General features: G+C 29.5%; 1 protein-coding gene across 1 annotated transcript in view; it reads left to right on the top strand.

Moving 5' to 3' along the window:
* Positions 1-8,978: 8,978 nt before the first annotated feature.
* LOC113798920 (protein sax-3-like) overlaps positions 8,979-17,957 on the top strand; it is a 43,493-nt gene continuing 34,514 nt past the window's right edge. Inside the window, exons 1-2 of the mRNA XM_075819797.1 lie at positions 8,979-9,717; positions 10,558-10,889. Coding sequence (XP_075675912.1) covers positions 10,703-10,889 — 187 coding nt within the window. The 5' untranslated portion in view covers positions 8,979-9,717; positions 10,558-10,702. The remainder of the gene's footprint in view (positions 9,718-10,557; positions 10,890-17,957) is intronic.

Here is a 17,957-nt window from a genome sequence, read left to right on the forward strand (position 1 = left end):
TTAAAAAAATATGAAGGGGTCAGATGTGGCAATTTGATCATGAAGCCAAAACTAGTGGCTGTTGTCCACGCTGGCTTCGTAAACAACTTATAACCTAAAATTGCTTTTCAATATCAGATTGGATTCATGATCGATTCATGAAAAGATTTGGTAAATCGATGTTTGTTCGATTGAGCCATAACAATTGAACTTGAAATTTGAAACAATTCGCTAACATTCGAAACATTGTTAATAATTCAATTAAACAATTGAAATAATTCGAATCCAGCATTTTTGTTTTTAAACGAAGTTTTTGTTTTTCGTTTGCCATTTGACTATTTTTCGAATCCGAAAATATTATTTCGTGTAACGGCTCAAAGCATGGAAAAAACAATAGAAAGCGTTGTGGCTGGATAAGGAAATCTCCAACGGTCGAACGAGAAATCGGAAGCGATATGGAACTCAAGCAAGCATCAGTGGTGAACTGAGGGCAACCAAGGAAGATTCATCCATTCATGGGAAATTATTAGAAATCACATAGCCATGATTTGAGCGATAATCTGGAAAATAAAGCAAACAAATCGGAGAATTTCAATCTATCCTTGGCCAATAATCTTAATTTTTTATCATTTAATTCACTGATTAACTTGTTTACTTTTTGTTTATAAATTTAAAAAATGATCTTTATGCCACCTTAGTCGGCTAAATTTATCTTTCTTTTCTCTTTTATTTCGCATTTTTTTGTAAATAAAAATATTTTTAACCAGAATATTTCATGATTTTTTGTCCAAAAATATTCAGTCTTTTTCCAGAATATTTCATGGATTTTTCCAAGAAATATTAGGTCTTTTCCAGAATATTTCATGATTTTTTGGCCACAAATATTTGAGTTTTTTGCCTCAATATTTCATGGATTTTGCCCAGAAATACAAAAAAAGAAAAAAAACCATAACATTTTGTGGATGACGTTAAAACCCAAAAATGTTATGAATTTTGCCGTATATTTTACGACTTTATTTTTCTGTGTGTAGAAAAAACAATGGACTTTTGTGTTTGGGTATGTTTGGGCGACGACGACGTTACCCGAAAATGAAATAAAAAAAAAAATACACGGTTACTATCAAGGCACATTTCAAACCCGAATAACGTTACCGAAGAATCGAGAAAAAAAACTTACGAGTTGATTAGTTTAAAAAAAAAATGAAAATAATCATAGTAAACGATAGCGAAGAGAGAGAGAGCAAAATGTTCATTTTGTAAATTTTTTTTTTAAACAGAATTTTTTTTCTACAGAATTTCATTCACTCTCTTCTCTGATTCTGTTTTGATTCAAAAATTGAGTTTCAAAATTTTTTTACATCTCCCTTCTAGAAACCCCCCCCCCACCAAAACGATGATAATTTTACGCTCAAGTTAATTTATTTAGTTGAATGAATCAAGCAACAAAAAAAAAATTTACATAATTAAATATTATGTATTCATACGGAGTGTAAAAAAAACATTTCGAAATATAGATATCCAAGAGAGAGAGAGAGAGGAAGAAAGATTGACATGTAACACACCAGAAAAAAAAACATTGACATGGAATCTCTCTCTTTGTGTTTGTGTGTGTAATTCCATGAATGTGATCCATTCAGAATATTCATTTGGAATGCTAATTTTGGTTTTTTTTCTCTGCTCTGCTTTTTTTTATTGCCTGATTCTGATTGATCCACGAAAAAGAAAATTCATCATAATTGACCAATTTTATTTTTTCACCAAACAAGTTTGTCTGTGCAGAGAAAATTGAATGTTTTTTATTATTATTATTCGGTTCTGTGATTTATTTCCAAAATCACTGAATATTTATTGCCCAAAAAAAAAATAAAACCTGTAATAAAATTTAGGTTCCTGGTCGTCGTTGTCGCAGTTGTCATGACTTAATGACTCAATTTTCGAGAATATTCTATATATACTTTCCATGGATTATTCTTGCAGAAGAAATTCTGCAGAAAAAAGATGATTGACAGTAAATATATCAATGTTGTTCCGTGTTAAATTTCAATTAAAAAATGATGTTGATTGCGCACATTTTTGTTTTGTTTGTTTTCAAAAAAAAAAAGCCAAGCACATCGCTAAAAAAGACAGAATAATTGCATTGTTTTTTACTTGATTGTATTCTGTGTGTGTGTGCGTTGTTGATATCCTTCCTTGAATCACAAAATAGTGGATCTGACATTTTTCTTTTTCTATATCATTTAAGTCGAAATAGTTGCCTTAGGCTAACAGCAGAAAAAAAAGCTCTGAACTAAATTTCGCTCTATTTCATTCTGGATATGATCTGTGTTTATAATGTTCAATTATGGACAAAAAAAAAAAAACAGAAAAAACGAAGAACTTTTCAACTATTTTGATTCAATTCATTCAGTTTTTTTCTTTTGTTCCTGTTCATTTATTAAACAAACGCGAGAGAGAGAAAAAAATGAAAATAATTCAACCGAAACGATGATGATTCTGTTGATGATGATAATGTAGAAAATGGCCAAAAGGAATAAATGGCTGAAAATGATTCTTTGGGAAATCGAATCTATTCACACAAAACAAAAAAAAACCGAAAACCGAAAAAATCGAATTGGATCGAAATAGTAGACCTTAGTTTTCATTATTCTTCTGTATTTCGATTTGAGAATAAAAAAAACTGAAAAGAATTTCTTTACAAAAAAAACTTAGATTATATTTTTTTTTCAAAAGAAAAAACAACCTAAAGGAAGAAGAGGAAAGCAAGAATCCCGAACCAATCATTTTCGATAATTTCGGGCGTAACACACACCACCGAGAAAACATTACCGGATCAAAATAGTCGAATGAAGATTTAAAAAAAAAACCAAAAAACATTATTCTATTCAGGCAGAAGAAAAACGAAAATCGAAAATCTGAAAAAAGCTTTTCCATTACAATAGATTATGGAATCAGAAAAGAAAAGATATGGAGAAAATCTTTTACTTTTCTTCGTATAATTAGATTAATGAAAAATTATGTAACCAAAGAAGATAATTTCAAATTTATTGGTATTAAACAATCATCATCATCATCATTATAATGATGATGATGATGATCAACCAGCAACAAACAAAAAAAAACCACACCTTGACTATTTCGACTGAATAGAGATTATAATTCCTTCAACAAAAAAAAAACAACTGAAAATTCTTTCGGAAATAGAGATAACCAGCATACTGGTGATGGTGGTTATGGCTGATTTCATATTTGTTTCGGTTATCAAATATTTTTCTTTCCCTGGAAAACTTTTTTTTCCTACTTGTTTAGTTAGAAAAAAATTCCTTTCCAAACCTCAATGTATGAATTAAATTGTAATTTAAAGTTTTTAAAAAAATATATTCTGCTCTCGATTCCAATATATCGAATAAATTAGAAAAACTCAAAAAAAAAAAACAACTTTTCGTAATTGAATTTCGATTCAATGATTAAACCTAAACGACGATCAACCGACCGACCTTACCGATTTTACAATTATTTCGGCAATGGCAATATGGGTTAACGAAAAAAATTAGAAAATGAAAAAAAAAATAATAATACAAGCGGCTGTTACATCCGTGCTGGTATTTCAAAAATGGAAGAAAGTAAAAATAAAATTAAAAAACATTTAACCCCTAGCTATCCCCTTCGGTTTTATTTTTTCTTCCCTCAATTTTACCATCATCATCATCATTTTGAAAATGAAATGAAATTGCTTACCCACCACCACGATTCTTTCTTTCTTTCTTTCTTTAATCGTAATAATGATAATGATAAAATTCTAAATCGAAAAACTTTTTTTTGCTTGTTTTGTTTTGAAGAAATCAGAAGAAATTCCTTTTTTTTCTGGCAAAAAAAGAAAATTCTTTCAAAAAAATTTTTTTTCTTTTCAATTTCCAATTCGATAACTTTACCATAGCGATAGCATGCTTATCTCTCTGCCTTTCAATGATTTTTTTCTGTTTCTCTCAAACAGCAGAATTTGGATAAAATAAATCAGAATAATGAAATAAATGGCGCCCAATACCAAATCAGAAAGAGAGAAAATGGAAAAAATGCAAACATTCAGATAAAAGAAAAAGATTCTTGTAAATGTTGTTTTACATAATGGTTTTTTTTTGTTGGGAAAAAAATCCAAAAATGATTTAGTTAGTTAATGAAATGCGGGTTTGAATTTTTATTTATTTTTATTTTTTTGGGTGAACAAAAAAAAAGGGTTACGATAAACTAAATTGAACATCTCTCTAGGTTGACAACAATGATCAATCGTTTTTTATTTTGGCTACTGGATATTTTTTTTTTTTTTTTGGCTTGGCTGCAAAAAAAAAAACTAAAATGATAAGGATAATGATGATTATGATGATGTAGTAGTTGGTAAATCAAAATTGAAAACTTAAAGATTTTCAATCGAATGATTAACCGAAAAAAAAATTTTGTTCGTTCCGTAGTTATTAATAACCACATTTTTTTCTGATTTAATTAAACGAAAACCGGAATAACCAAAACAAACAAAAATTCATTAAAATTTTTTTGTTTTTGTTTAAAATTTTGATGTAAAAAACAAAACGGAAACAACAAACATCATGTAAACAATAGATGATTTTGATGTTTGTCAATGTTTGTTTGTTTGTTTACCCGGTTTGTTGTTAATCTATCTATCTATCTGGTTTCCAGTTTATGTTTCTCTTTTCTTCTTCTGCTGCTGCTGCAGCCAGGGATGCTCATAATCAATTATTGATGATAATGAAAATGTTTTTAGCTTTTGTTTCCCTTCTTCTCTTTGGCTATTAAGGCTAGATAACAACAATATGGTTGACTTGATAAAACTGGCTGCTGTTGTTGTTTGCTTTTGATGTGTTTGTGATGATGATGATGATATAATAATTATTTTATAACATTTTTTTTTACTTGAAAGAATGGTAAAGTTTTAATTAAATGATGACGATAATGAATGAATGGCTTGTAGGCCAAAATTGAATGAATGACGAATGCTGTCGAAATAGTGACAAGAAATAAAAAAAAAAAAGGATGACTATCCAATATTTTACCTGAGATAAAGATAGATGTTTACCTGGGAAAAATAATAATAGTAGAAAAAAAAGCCGGTTATTAAATTATGGATGTTGTGTCTATGGTTATAACTTAAATGTTCTATTATTCGAATATTTTAGAACTATACATTTTTATATTTACTGAATGTTATAATAAAGTTTTAATTGCTGTTCTGCATTCGTAGAGTTAAGTTCTTTTATTTGTTAACCTCAACATTTGGTAGCAGTCCACGTGGTTTATTTTTTTCATGTGTTATCATGGCAACCAACGATGGCGAGACTCCTGGACCTTTTGATAAACTTGTCAATTTCATGGAAAAGCTCAATGAACGTATTTCCCGTATCGAAAATGAGCGTGTTGATAATCAACAATTGATTGGTCAATCAACAAATCCACCAGTTATTCGACAAAAATCTAATCATGAAAATTATGTGTTATCGCAAATTGTGAAATATGATGGTAAAAATTTAAAACATTGGCTATCTTCCGTTAAAGCTGCATTCAAAAGTTGTGGTTACAGTCATTTCTTAGAAAGTGAACTTGAAGCAACACATCCAGATTACCATCTTTATCAAAATTGTCTTGGTACGATTTCTCTAACATTTGTGCCTGAAAAGTTCGAAATTATCGAACATTGCAAAAGCGTGTATCAAGTATGGAAACACATGTCACAAGTTGAAAAAGATACGTACGCTACAGCAGTAAGAAAACAAACCGAATTAATGAGTTGTAAATATAATGGTGGTAGCTTAAGATCATGGCTTGAAACCATCATTGCTAAATTCGAATCAATTGAATCCGAATGGTGCACATATTCTGATAAACATCGATGCGTTATTGTAATGAGCATGTTACGATCAATGGGTAATTTTGAACAACTTGCAGATCGTATAATGATGAATCAAAAAGGAACAATGAATGATATTATGAATGAATTCATTGAACATGATGAAAAACAAAAATCGCAATCGATAATAACAAGTTTTGTTTCTAGAGAAAGAGTTCAACTCGTGAAAAAGAAACAATTTAAAAGTGATGTTAAATGTTCATTTTGTTTCAAAAATGGTCATAAAACGGATGAGTGCTGGACTAAACAAAAGATTGAAAAACAAAAATTGATTTCTAATTCATCATCTAAAGTTGAAACGTCCACACCATCATCATCAAATGCAAATGATAAAGAGCCGAAAATTTGTACTAAAAGAATGGCCAAATCATTATTGCTTACAACAGTTAAAAAGTCTCCTGATGTCTGGATTCTAGATTCAGGTTGTACTTCGCATATAACAAATAATGAAAATTGTTTAATTGATCCTGAAGATAAAGAGATCGAATTTGAAATTGCAAGCGGGAAAACCGTGAAATCAAAGAAAACTGGTATTGTTCATCTTAATCCAGAACCGAATTGTGAACTGGTATTAACTGATGTTGCTTTCGGTAATTTCAATTCAAATTTATTGTCATTGTCAAGACTGGCAGAAGACGGTTTCAAAATTGAATTTGGTAAAAATAATGCTCGAATTTTCCGAGATGATGTATCTTTTATAGCAAATATTGATGAAAACAATCTGTGGACCATCAATAGTAAACCAAAAGAAAATAAAATATTTAATTTGTGGCATAAACGTTTGGCTCATTGTGGTCAAAAGACAATTAAAAGAATTAGAAAAATTGTATCACAAGTTGATAAAAATATTGAAACATGTGAAGATTGTATGTTAAACAAATCTGTGTCCGCGCCACATAATCATCCAATGAAATACAATGTAAAACCATTTGAGTTATTACATGTAGATTTATGGCAGGCTCCGGTCTCATCATGTCAAGGTAGCAAATATGGTATGTTAATTGTTGATCATAATACTCGTTTTGTATTTGGAATACCTATTGCTTCGAAATCTGATGCTGCTGATAAATTAATTAAATTTATTGAACAGAATGAAAAACGATTAAAATGTAAAGTTAAATCGATTCGTACTGATCGAGGTACAGAATTCGTAAATAATCAATTCAAAACATTTTGTGAAAATAATGATATTGAACACCAATTGACGTGTGCATATTCACCACAACAAAATGGGGTGGTAGAAAGAATGAACCGAACGGTATTTGAAACAGTTCGAGTTATGTTGAATTCCGCAAAAGCACCGCAACAATTATGGGCAGAAACAATGTGTTCGGCAATCTATGTCATCAATACATGGATTCGAAAAGATGGAAAATCTCCATATGAAAAATTATATTCGAAACAGCCAAATTATGATAATTTACGTGTTTTTGGTTGTGAAGTGAAATGTCCGCAAATGTCTGAACGACTTATGTTTATCGGATACACAAATAAAATTGGATGTTATCGATTATTGAATCCTCAAACATTAGATATCATAATATCAAATAATGTTCAGTTTAATGAAAGAAAAATGTATTATGAACGATTTGATTCGGAAAATTTATCTGAAGTCACATCATCATCAAATTTTGATCTAATGAATTGTAATGAAGATAATGATGATTATATATTTAATTATGAAAATGAATCATCAAATGAACAAACAAATGAAAATGAAGAATTGGATTCTACTGATTCAACAACAACAACTTCAACAAATGAAATTTCGGCTGAACCAAGACGTTCATCACGTATCAATAAAGGTGTACCACCAATCCGATATGGATATAAATGTATTGAAAGAATTCCTAACTATAATGAAACGAATTCAATTGGTCAAAATGAATTTATTTGTGAAATAACAAAAGAAAGTGATCAATTGAAGAAATGCAAAACCGTATGGTTTAATGGGTCTAGAAAATTGTTGCAATTTGTAACAACAGATATTGTTTTTGATTTTATCAAGAACATTTAATGTTATAACACAAAAGGGGGAAAATGTTGTGTCTATGGTTATAACTTAAATGTTCTATTATTCGAATATTTTAGAACTATACATTTTTATATTTACTGAATGTTATAATAAAGTTTTAATTGCTGTTCTGCATTCGTAGAGTTAAGTTCTTTTATTTGTTAACCTCAACAATGGATGGGTGAGAAAACTGACTATTATTGTACCGGTCGTTCGTTCTAACTAATTAATTGATTAATTAATTTTCATAATTTTTTTTCTGGGGTGATGGTTGGTTGGTAATACGATGCTTCGGAAAACTAAAAAAAAAAATTCACAAATGATGTAATGATGATGGTTTACATCCGATAAATAATATCGATCATATTCGATAATAATAATAATAACCATGTGTGTGTGTGTGTGCGGTATATGGATGATCACGATCTTTTCTCCCAGCATTTATGAGTTTATTTTTCTCTGCCTATTTTTTTTTGTTTAATGAGGATGTTGTGTCGATGAAAAAAATGATGAAACGTGAGACATGTTTTCTTCTTTTCGGTTGAAGGTGTCAGATTGAACCAATTGGTGATGGGGCAGATGGATGTTTTTTTTTTTTTTTTTTTTTTGTTTGTCGAATTGACGATCAATATATTAAAGAGGCCAATTTTGTTCGGGTCTTTTTTTTTCATATTTTTTTTTTTGAGGGGATATTTAATTTCAATAAATTATAAACGAACGAACAAGCAAGCAAAAGATTTCAATCATCAGATGTTATTTTGATTTTTGATTTTTTTTTTTTTTTTGTTGAAAATTATTGATTTTTTTTACATTTTTTTTCTTGGATACCGCCAAAATTAATGATTGAATATATGGTCCTAGCATATTAGGTCTCTGCCACGTCTAACAGAAATCCTGACTGCTATCATTCGAACCAAACGACCAACAAGGCTATCATTTTGGAATGCCACTTCCTCATTCCTACCACGATACAGGATGTATAGAGAATAGACGATTTATTCTCTCTTTCCCTCTGTATAAATCCTATGAACAGCCGACAACGTCTGTGCGAGTGTGTTTCTCTCGTTACAAGAAAAACATTTTACCAACGACAACGACGACGACGATGATAATCAACATTATCCAAATTTTCATTCGTAAAATTGCTTTTCTACAATAATGTTGTTGACATTGTCAAAACAATTTTGATGATAATGTAATTTCATAAATGTGTTGTTTTTTTGTGTTGTGTAACATCTGGATCATCCCTAAATAAATGAATGAATGAATTAAATCATGATTCTAATCGATTAGCTAAATGTGTTGTTTATGTGTGTGTGTGTTTTGAATCCATCCAAATAGACAGAAAGTTTTCTTTTTGGGTGATTTCTTGTTTTTGCCTTCGATGTTTATCAAATCTAAATCAAAAGAATAATCATTGTTGTTGTTATTGTTGTTGTCGAAGTTGTCATGATTATTTATGATGATGATGATAATCAAGTGTGTGTGAATGGTAAATTCGTGATTTAGAAATCACCTCAATGATGATGATGTTTTGATCATCAATCGTTGATCATCACGAAGAATCTTTTAAACAACAAGAAAAAAAAATTATCGGATGTGTTCCAAAGTGTTTATTTGTTTCGGTGTTTCTTTTTATTTATCATTTGTAAAAAATGATGTTTTCTTTCTTTCTTCTTCTGCTAAAAAATCTTTGATTATTTTTCAAATACGTGTTGCTCATGATCATCATAAAAAAAATCACCCCAAAAAAGAAAAAAGAATCATCACCAAACTAACAACGACAGCGTCGTAGACAGAAATTTAACAGGTAAAAATTTAGGTGATGCAACCAATCATCCACCCACACACTCGCACACACACAAACAAATCATATGGTTATCATTTTAGTTTTTTTGATAATATCTGTTTTTGATAACCAACCAGAGAGAAGAAGAAGAAAAAATTTATGACCCATTGATCATTTGGATTCATAATGGATTCACCAACACCAACACTAAATATTGTTTTTTCTCAGGTTTTCACTGTCTGTTTGTCTGTCTGTGATGGAATGATGAAAATCTTTTTTAAAAAATCCACTAGAGAAAAAGAAAAAGCAAAAGAAAAACAAACGGATCTGATTGATAAAATCCTCAAATGATGATGATGATGATTATCAACAGATTAGCTTTCTGTTGGTGTCAATGGAAATTTCATTTTTCTCGCTTTATATTCTCTGCCAATTTGACAGTTTTATGATCAAATAATTATCTCCATCTTGATTTTGATTTGATTTTTTTTTTTTTTTTGGTTTTTTTAGTTTTACTTTTGGAGTTTTGAAATAATTATTTTTAGTGTTAGTTAGTGGTGATGATGGTTTATTTATTGATTCAAATCGATTGATAATTAAAAGCTAATCATAATTGTAATTGATGATGGTAGTAACCAATGGTAACCATTCAAAATGTGTAATTTTTTTAAAAAAACTAGAAAAGATTTTTAAGAGAAATCGAATGGAGAATTGAAATCATCATCAGTTCGATGACTTTTATTTGTTTTTTTTAAAAGTTTTTGTTTGTTTTTGGTTCCGTATTTGAAGCATTTTAACCAAAAAACTTATCTATCCTTAATGTTGCTAACGGGTTAATAATTTCTTTCTATTAATTTTCAGATAATGATGACAACAGTGGCTAGTCAATCAATCAATCAGCGAAATAATATCAAATCAAACATGATTGATTTGTATTTGAATTTGGATAATGTAAATTAAATTTCAAAATCAAATCAAAACACAAACCGAAGCGAATCGTAACAGAATGTGGAATATATTTGGTCAATTACGACCATCATCATCATCATCATCGTCCGCATCCGCATCATCAACATTATCATCAATAGCTGCGATATTTACCATCATCAAACCAATATTAATATTATTATTTTTATTAATAATATCATTATCGTCATTAACAACAACAACATTATCATTGGCCAACAATGTTGGTAAGTACAGGTTTTATTTCCATTGTTTTTTCCAATGTTTTTTCAAACAATATGATTGTATTGACAGGTGAGTGTGTGAAAGACTGAATTCTGTTAAACAAATGTTAATTAAGAATTGTAAAAGAAAAAATCATCATCAATTTTTTTGATTGATCATTTTTGATTTACCACATGTGTGCTATATGTCGATTGAAATGTCATTACCTCAAGAGAGAGAGAGAGAGAGAGAGAGAGAGCGAAAGAAATATTTGTTGACATTCAAATCATATGTATGATGATGATTGATGATATGAACTGCAGGATTCATTCATTCATTCAAACAGAAATTTTTCAATGTTTTTTTGTTGTTGTTCATAAAGGTAAAGATTATCAGAATGGTGTTTTACCTGTAAATTTTTTACTTGAAAAGAAAAAAAGAAAAAGAAAAAATTCCTTATGGTAATTAGTTTGTAATTAATATCCAAAAAAAAAAAGAAGGGTTTGTCTTGCAGGTTTGACATAATCATTCATTTCTTGCTCGTCGTCATTTGATATTATGATGATGATTTGATTTGAGAAATATTTGTCATTTGTCGTTGTTGTTGTCAGGTTGACCTTGTCAGAAAAGCAAAAAAAAAAAAAGAAAGAAGAAATTATCAATGTCAATCGTTTCATAACGTTTCTCTTCACTGTCCGAAATTCATTCATTTTTTTTTTTTGTTTTCTGAAAATTTGTCAGTTAAAGTTGAAAAATCAATTTTTTTAGTGATGATTTTCTGATGATAATAATCATAATAAAACTACAGTAGCCAAAAGTAAATACAGGTAGGTTTTTTTCCAGGTTATCGTTTGAAATTTAGATTTTTTTTTCTCTTATCATAATTAGTCCGAATTTTTTTTATTATAAATTTCCATAATGATAATGATAATTGGCCATCATCATAATCACCAATTATAATTATGGAAATGATGAATGAAATGTGGAATGGTTTTATTGACATTTTCATACCTTGATGATGATGATTATGGTGATACTTTGATGATGATGATGATGGTTGCGAATCTTTCTTTTCCATCTCTCTTGCTTTGCTGTGTTTGTTTTCATTTCCTATTTTTTTAAATTTGAATTTTAAAATTTTCATATCTAAAAATTTAAATTTTCGACCAAAAAACGTTATACGGAGAAAATTCATATCATATCTTTAATTGCTTTACATTTTCGGTTGAATTTTTCTGTGTATTTTCCATACAATCTTAAAAGAATCAAAAGATTTTTTGCTTTCGTTATCATTATTTGTAATCTCTTTCTGTGTGTTTCATTCATTCATTCGTTTTTTTTTGTTGGAGAAGAAAAAAAAACCTAAGAAACTTTCCTTAGAACGAAATACAATTCAAATGTTCGTTTGTTTGTTTGTTCGTGTCGGCAAACAATCGTCTTAATTAAGTGAGACTCTCTCTTTGGCTTTGAAACGCAACCAAGCAAACAAAAAAAAGTGAAAAAACTTGGTGAGAGAATTCTGTAGAAGAAAAAAACACGAATGTGTCTGGTGTGTGTTAGATGGTTATCAAGTAATGATTATCATTGACTTTTTTTCCATTTGTTTCGTTTCGTATGTAAAATAATTATAATGGATCGATTTTAAGTTATAATCATCATCAATATTGATTGATTGATTGATTGTGTGAATGAGATTCTTTTGGTAAATGGCCGTTAGCCAGAAAAAAATGACCACCAACAAATCAATATCGAAATGACCACCTGAGAGCGTGAATGATAGAAATTGACTTTCAGAATTTTTTTTTCATTCGTTCATCACCATAGTAGTAAAGTAGTGTTAAAAACAGGTAAAAAAAAGATTTTTAAACTTTGAAAAAAACACAACCATCATCCGACAATGTGATTAAAATGCATGCACAACACACACACTTTTACCGAGAGACACACGCTTTCTTATTATAATATTCATTTCATTCTAAGATTTTTTTTTTTTAGTTTTTTCGGGCTGAAAAAATTCATGAATCTTTTAATCTTTTTTAAAGGTATTTAGCATCAATCAGTCAGCCAATGTGTGTGTGTGTGGTTCGATAAACTATCCTGGGTTTATTTTTTTTTTTGATTTTTTTTGCCATAAAGCAGAAAGAAATTAATTTTTTTCTGATTGAATTTGCTGCGATGTGATGTGATGTTTTGGGCTAATCTTTTCGCCAAGATTCACCCCACCTACACTCGTTGATATTTTTTTTTGTTTTTGTTTTCTTCTTCTGATGATATCCCTTTACTTCCCGTATTTTTTTACGGTTATTATATGTATGATGATGATTACCCGAATTTTTCGGTTATCATAATGTTTATCGAATGCAGAAAAACCGATTAGTTTTTTTCATTCGTGCAAAATTGAAAATCTTGCTGCAATGATGATAATATCGATGATAATCAAGCGTGTATCATAAGCATCATCATCATCGATTAATCCACATGCAGAGAGAGAGAGAGAGAGAGAGAGAGAGAGAGAGAGAGAGAGAGAGAGAGAGAGAGAGAGAGAGAGTTTCTCATTACTGTCGGAATATTATGATAATAATAATTTAGATCTCATTTCATGGTTTTCAAAATATTAGCAAAATAGCAAAATAATTGCAAAAACAAACAAGTAATGATGGTAGTGAAAAAAAAGTGTAATAAGTGTGACCGTCAATCATCGTATAGTGTCCGATTACAATATCTTTATCTTTATTTTTATCTTTGTTTTTTGTTTTCTGGATCAATTTGATCGATGATAATAATGGCGCGCGTGTGTGTGAAATTTTATCCATCCATACATTCAATTTTTTGTAGGGTTCAAAAAATCCGTGTTTTTGATAATAACCGTTGTTTGTTATGTTTGTTTGTTATGTTGTTTGTCCACTAAAAGCTAATCTTCTTCTTCCTCACGGTGTTACATTGTTTGAAAAACAGAGAAAAAACATGGTCAAATTTGATCCATAAAACTATCCATCGAAAACGAAATCGACAGCTGAACACATCCAAATGGTAAAAAGAGATTTATTTTTAATCCCACCATCATCATCCAAACATACACACTTTTGAAGTGATAATAATAAAAAGTTTCATTATTTTCATTTGATTTTATCAAACATTTTTCTTTTTTTGTATCCAGAAATGTAAAATGAAACCAATTGAATTTTTTTTTTTTTTTTTTTGGACAATGTCCACATTTGTTTTGTTTGTTTGTCTATTTGGCTGAATGTTGTTGAGAGTGGCTATTTATTTCGTTCGATAGCCAATAGGGTTTGGACAACCTTACTTTGTGCGAACTTTTTTCTTTCCTTGAGTCCGTTTAACCTAACGTTATAGCAACCCGAAGAACAAAAGAAGATAGTTTTCAGCAAATATCGTTTGTTTTGGCGAAAATCACGATTCTTTTTCCCTCTCCATCCACATTTTTTCCCCTCATAATAATAATTTCATGATAATGATGATGAATAGTGTGTGCAACGGCAAAAATCGATGCCTGCCTGGCTTTTAATCTCCCATTTTTATTATTATTTTTATGCTCTATATATTTTCGGCTTTTTTCTGATCAATTTTCACTTTGATCGAATATGAAGCTGATGATTGTTGATATGACGAAGAAGCATCAAACGAGAGAAAAACAAAAAAAAAATATGATAATCCTTTATGGCAACAAACAAGCAAACACCAACACAAATGCATATTGTTTATCTATTTTTTCGGGAGGGGGAGGTATTCTTTCAAATTGGCTTTCGTTTGGAAATTCTTTGCTTTGCAAAGAGAATAATATTGCATAAAAAGCTATTATGAGAATTATCAGATATCAGTGAAATGTGGTCATTATTTGATTCTTTTGTTTTTTGTTTTTTCCCCTCTGTTTTCCCCCGGTTTTTGCCCTTTTTTTCTCCTCGGAAAAACTTGAAAAATTCATGGATCATTTCGAAAATTTTTTTTAATAAGCTTATGTTTTTCCGTAATGGTTTGATAATAATAAAATCCCATATCATCATCATCGTTGTTGAATTTGACGAGGGTTTTTTTGCAGAAAAATTCAAAAATTTTTTTTGAAAATGTTGTTTTTCCTACTACTCTCTCCTTTTTTCTTCCTATCAAACACACAAATTCATAAATAAAATGGAATTTTAATTCAGGAAGAAGCAAAGAAGCAAAGCAACGAAGAAGCAAGAAAAAGAAACAAAAATCCTGAAAATATTCTTCTTTTTTTTTGCTGTAAAGATTTCCTTCTTCTTGAAAGATTATACGACAATTTATCACTTGTTTCTTTCTCTGTCTATATGATGATGATGGTGATCATCTTCAGCAGCAAAGATTATCTTTTCTTCGATATTTGTCATTTTTTGATGTTTTTTAAAGTGAAAAATTTTAATTTTAAAAGTAAGGATCGGGTTTCGTTTTACTTTTCTTCTTCAGCAATTTGTCTAATCTAAACATCATCTACCTACTGAATGGTCATTTAGTGTTATCATTAGACAACAACACACCAAACATCTTGAAGACATTGACACCTGGAATATCAGGCTGGACAAAATTGCAAGTTTTTTTTTTTGTTGTCATTTTTAGTTGAAAATTGCAAGTTTTCATTTGACCATTCCGAATTGAATTTCTGTTTCTTCTTCTCGGTTACCCTGAAGCTTTTCACAAATACATAGTGAGTAAGTATACGCAGAGAGACAATGATTTTTCGTTTTCTACGGTTGAACGATCGATCGATCGTTTGGTCAGCGGATTGATCAGTACGCTTATTGTAATGATAATGAAGAAGAAATAGAAATCAATTTCAATTCGAACATCAGAAAGCAAAAAAAAAATTGACCTAGCTTTTTTTTTTGGTCCGAAAAAAAGTAAAAAATAGAAAAAAAAATGATCTTGTTGTTGTTTGGAACCAATAACCGAAAAAAATTTCTATATCCCCCAGTATCACCTAAATTTTTTTTTTTTATTATTTTTACCTTCTGGTCAGAGAAAAAAAACTTTCATTCATTCAATCGTAGGTTCTTTGTAGTGGAAAAAATTTTTTCATTCATAAAACTTTAATGTTGAAAAATTCAAAATGATAATGATAATGGTATAATGGCATAATGGAAATGAATGGATCGTTTCGGTTCGTATTTGAATTTTCTGCTTTTTTAACTAAAAAACCCGTGAAATAAAAAGCTGAAAAAATCCAATTGTAATCATCATCACCAATATTACATGTGTAATGGATAAACTTTGCTATGTGTGCTGTGTACTGCATTAGCTTTTGTTTTGGTTTTTTGTTTGTTTTTTATATATGTTTCGAGGACCCAATATCTATGCTTGACTTTTTTTGTCAACTGTAAAAAATTTTGGTCCCCTGGTTCCATTATTGATCCGGTCTACCGTCACACACAGATGAAGATGGACCAGATTTACCGAAAAAAAAACACACAGCCGGTTTTCTTTTTTCTTTTCGGGTTTTTTTTTGCATCGTACGGAAAATTCGGTGATCATTGAATGAATGAATGAATTTTTGTGAACATTTATTATTAGAGATGATTATGATGATGATGATCATTGAATGAAATGAAAAATAGATTTTTTTTTTTAAAAAAAAAAAGGTTTATGGTGAAATAATAATAATAATTGATTTTTATGAATTGAATCACTGAATGAATGAATGAATAGAGAGAACTTTCATTCAATTCAATTCAATTCATCCCACAGATTACCATTAATTTCATTTATTGGCCATCTGACATTCATTTTGGGTTTCTTTTTCGGTTAGGGTCCTAGATTTGATTTTCAATGAAAAGCATACTATATTTTGTGGGGGACCTTGGAATATATGTTTTCAGGCTAGGACCATCATTGATCTTTCTGTGTGTAGTTTGTGTGTGTTTAGTGTGTGTGTTTTTCATTGATTTCAATGGTTTTTCAATGGTTTTTTCAAAGGCATCACCGTACACACAACACTTGTATACATTTGGTATGATCCAAAGAGAAAAATACAATCGAAAATTTTCAACTGAATCAAATCAAAATCAAAATCATAGAAAATGTCACCGACAACAACGACAACGTCGATAACGTCGACAACGTGAATAATGTTTTCCCTAAATAACGATCCAAAATGAGTGAAGAGAAAAAACCTCGGTGTATGATTTTGGACCCTTCTTTTTTTCCAATTTATTTATTTTTTGCACATTCTTACATTGCTTATTTATTTCTTTTTCTGTCGGTCGATTAGAATATTCATACAATTATTGTTCACAATTGACAATTGTCAATTGTGAACAATTGAAACATTGTTGTTGTTCACAATTTGAGTAAAGTGAAGAAATGAAACGTACAATTTGAACAATGACAGCCAAAAAAACCAAAAACCCGACGACATTTTACCGTTATTTTGGTTTGTTTTTCTTTTCATATTTCAAAATACTATTGCTGATGACAAGTTGCATCAAAACAAACGAAAAAAAGACATGTTTATATTTGAATAATCATTTCATTTCATTTCTTTTTTGTTGTTGTTGTAAAATGTAATTATTTCATTTTCAAATTCGGGTGATTTTGATGATGATCGTGATGATTAAATTGGAATGGTAATTAATACCATTTTAAGTCAAAATAGCCACAATTAGCTTTTTTATGTTTGTTTTGGATTTGTTTCAAGCTTAAATCATTGTTGTTTGGGTTGTTATAGTTTGTTTGTTTTTGTTTTTGTTTTCAATGTCATGTACCTTTGTTAACGTTTCTTAAAGATTTTCTTAATTATCTTATAGGTAAGCGAAACAAGGTTGATGTACTCTTTTCATTTGTTTTTTGCTAAATAAGCTTTTTGGTTGAAAAGGAAATTTGTTACAATTTTGCCAAAAAAAGAAAAAAGTAAAAAGTAATGTGATTTGAAAAGTTTTTTTGTCGTTGTTTTTGTTTGGTTCGATTACAGTTCGATTGATTTGATGATTGATTTTCCATTTAGTTTCTTTTGGAAATTGAAAAAAAACTACTGTGTTACGAATTCGGATGATACATACTTTTCATTTTCATTTTTTTTTCATTTCATTTTCCACTGATACAAATTGAATTTAATAATGTAT

Source organism: Dermatophagoides pteronyssinus, unplaced genomic scaffold (genome assembly GCF_027571235.1).
Source record: "Dermatophagoides pteronyssinus isolate colony J.1.1.1.1 unplaced genomic scaffold, Derpt_VIB-CSIC_2022.12 sq0004, whole genome shotgun sequence".
NCBI lineage: Eukaryota > Metazoa > Arthropoda > Arachnida > Sarcoptiformes > Pyroglyphidae > Dermatophagoides > Dermatophagoides pteronyssinus.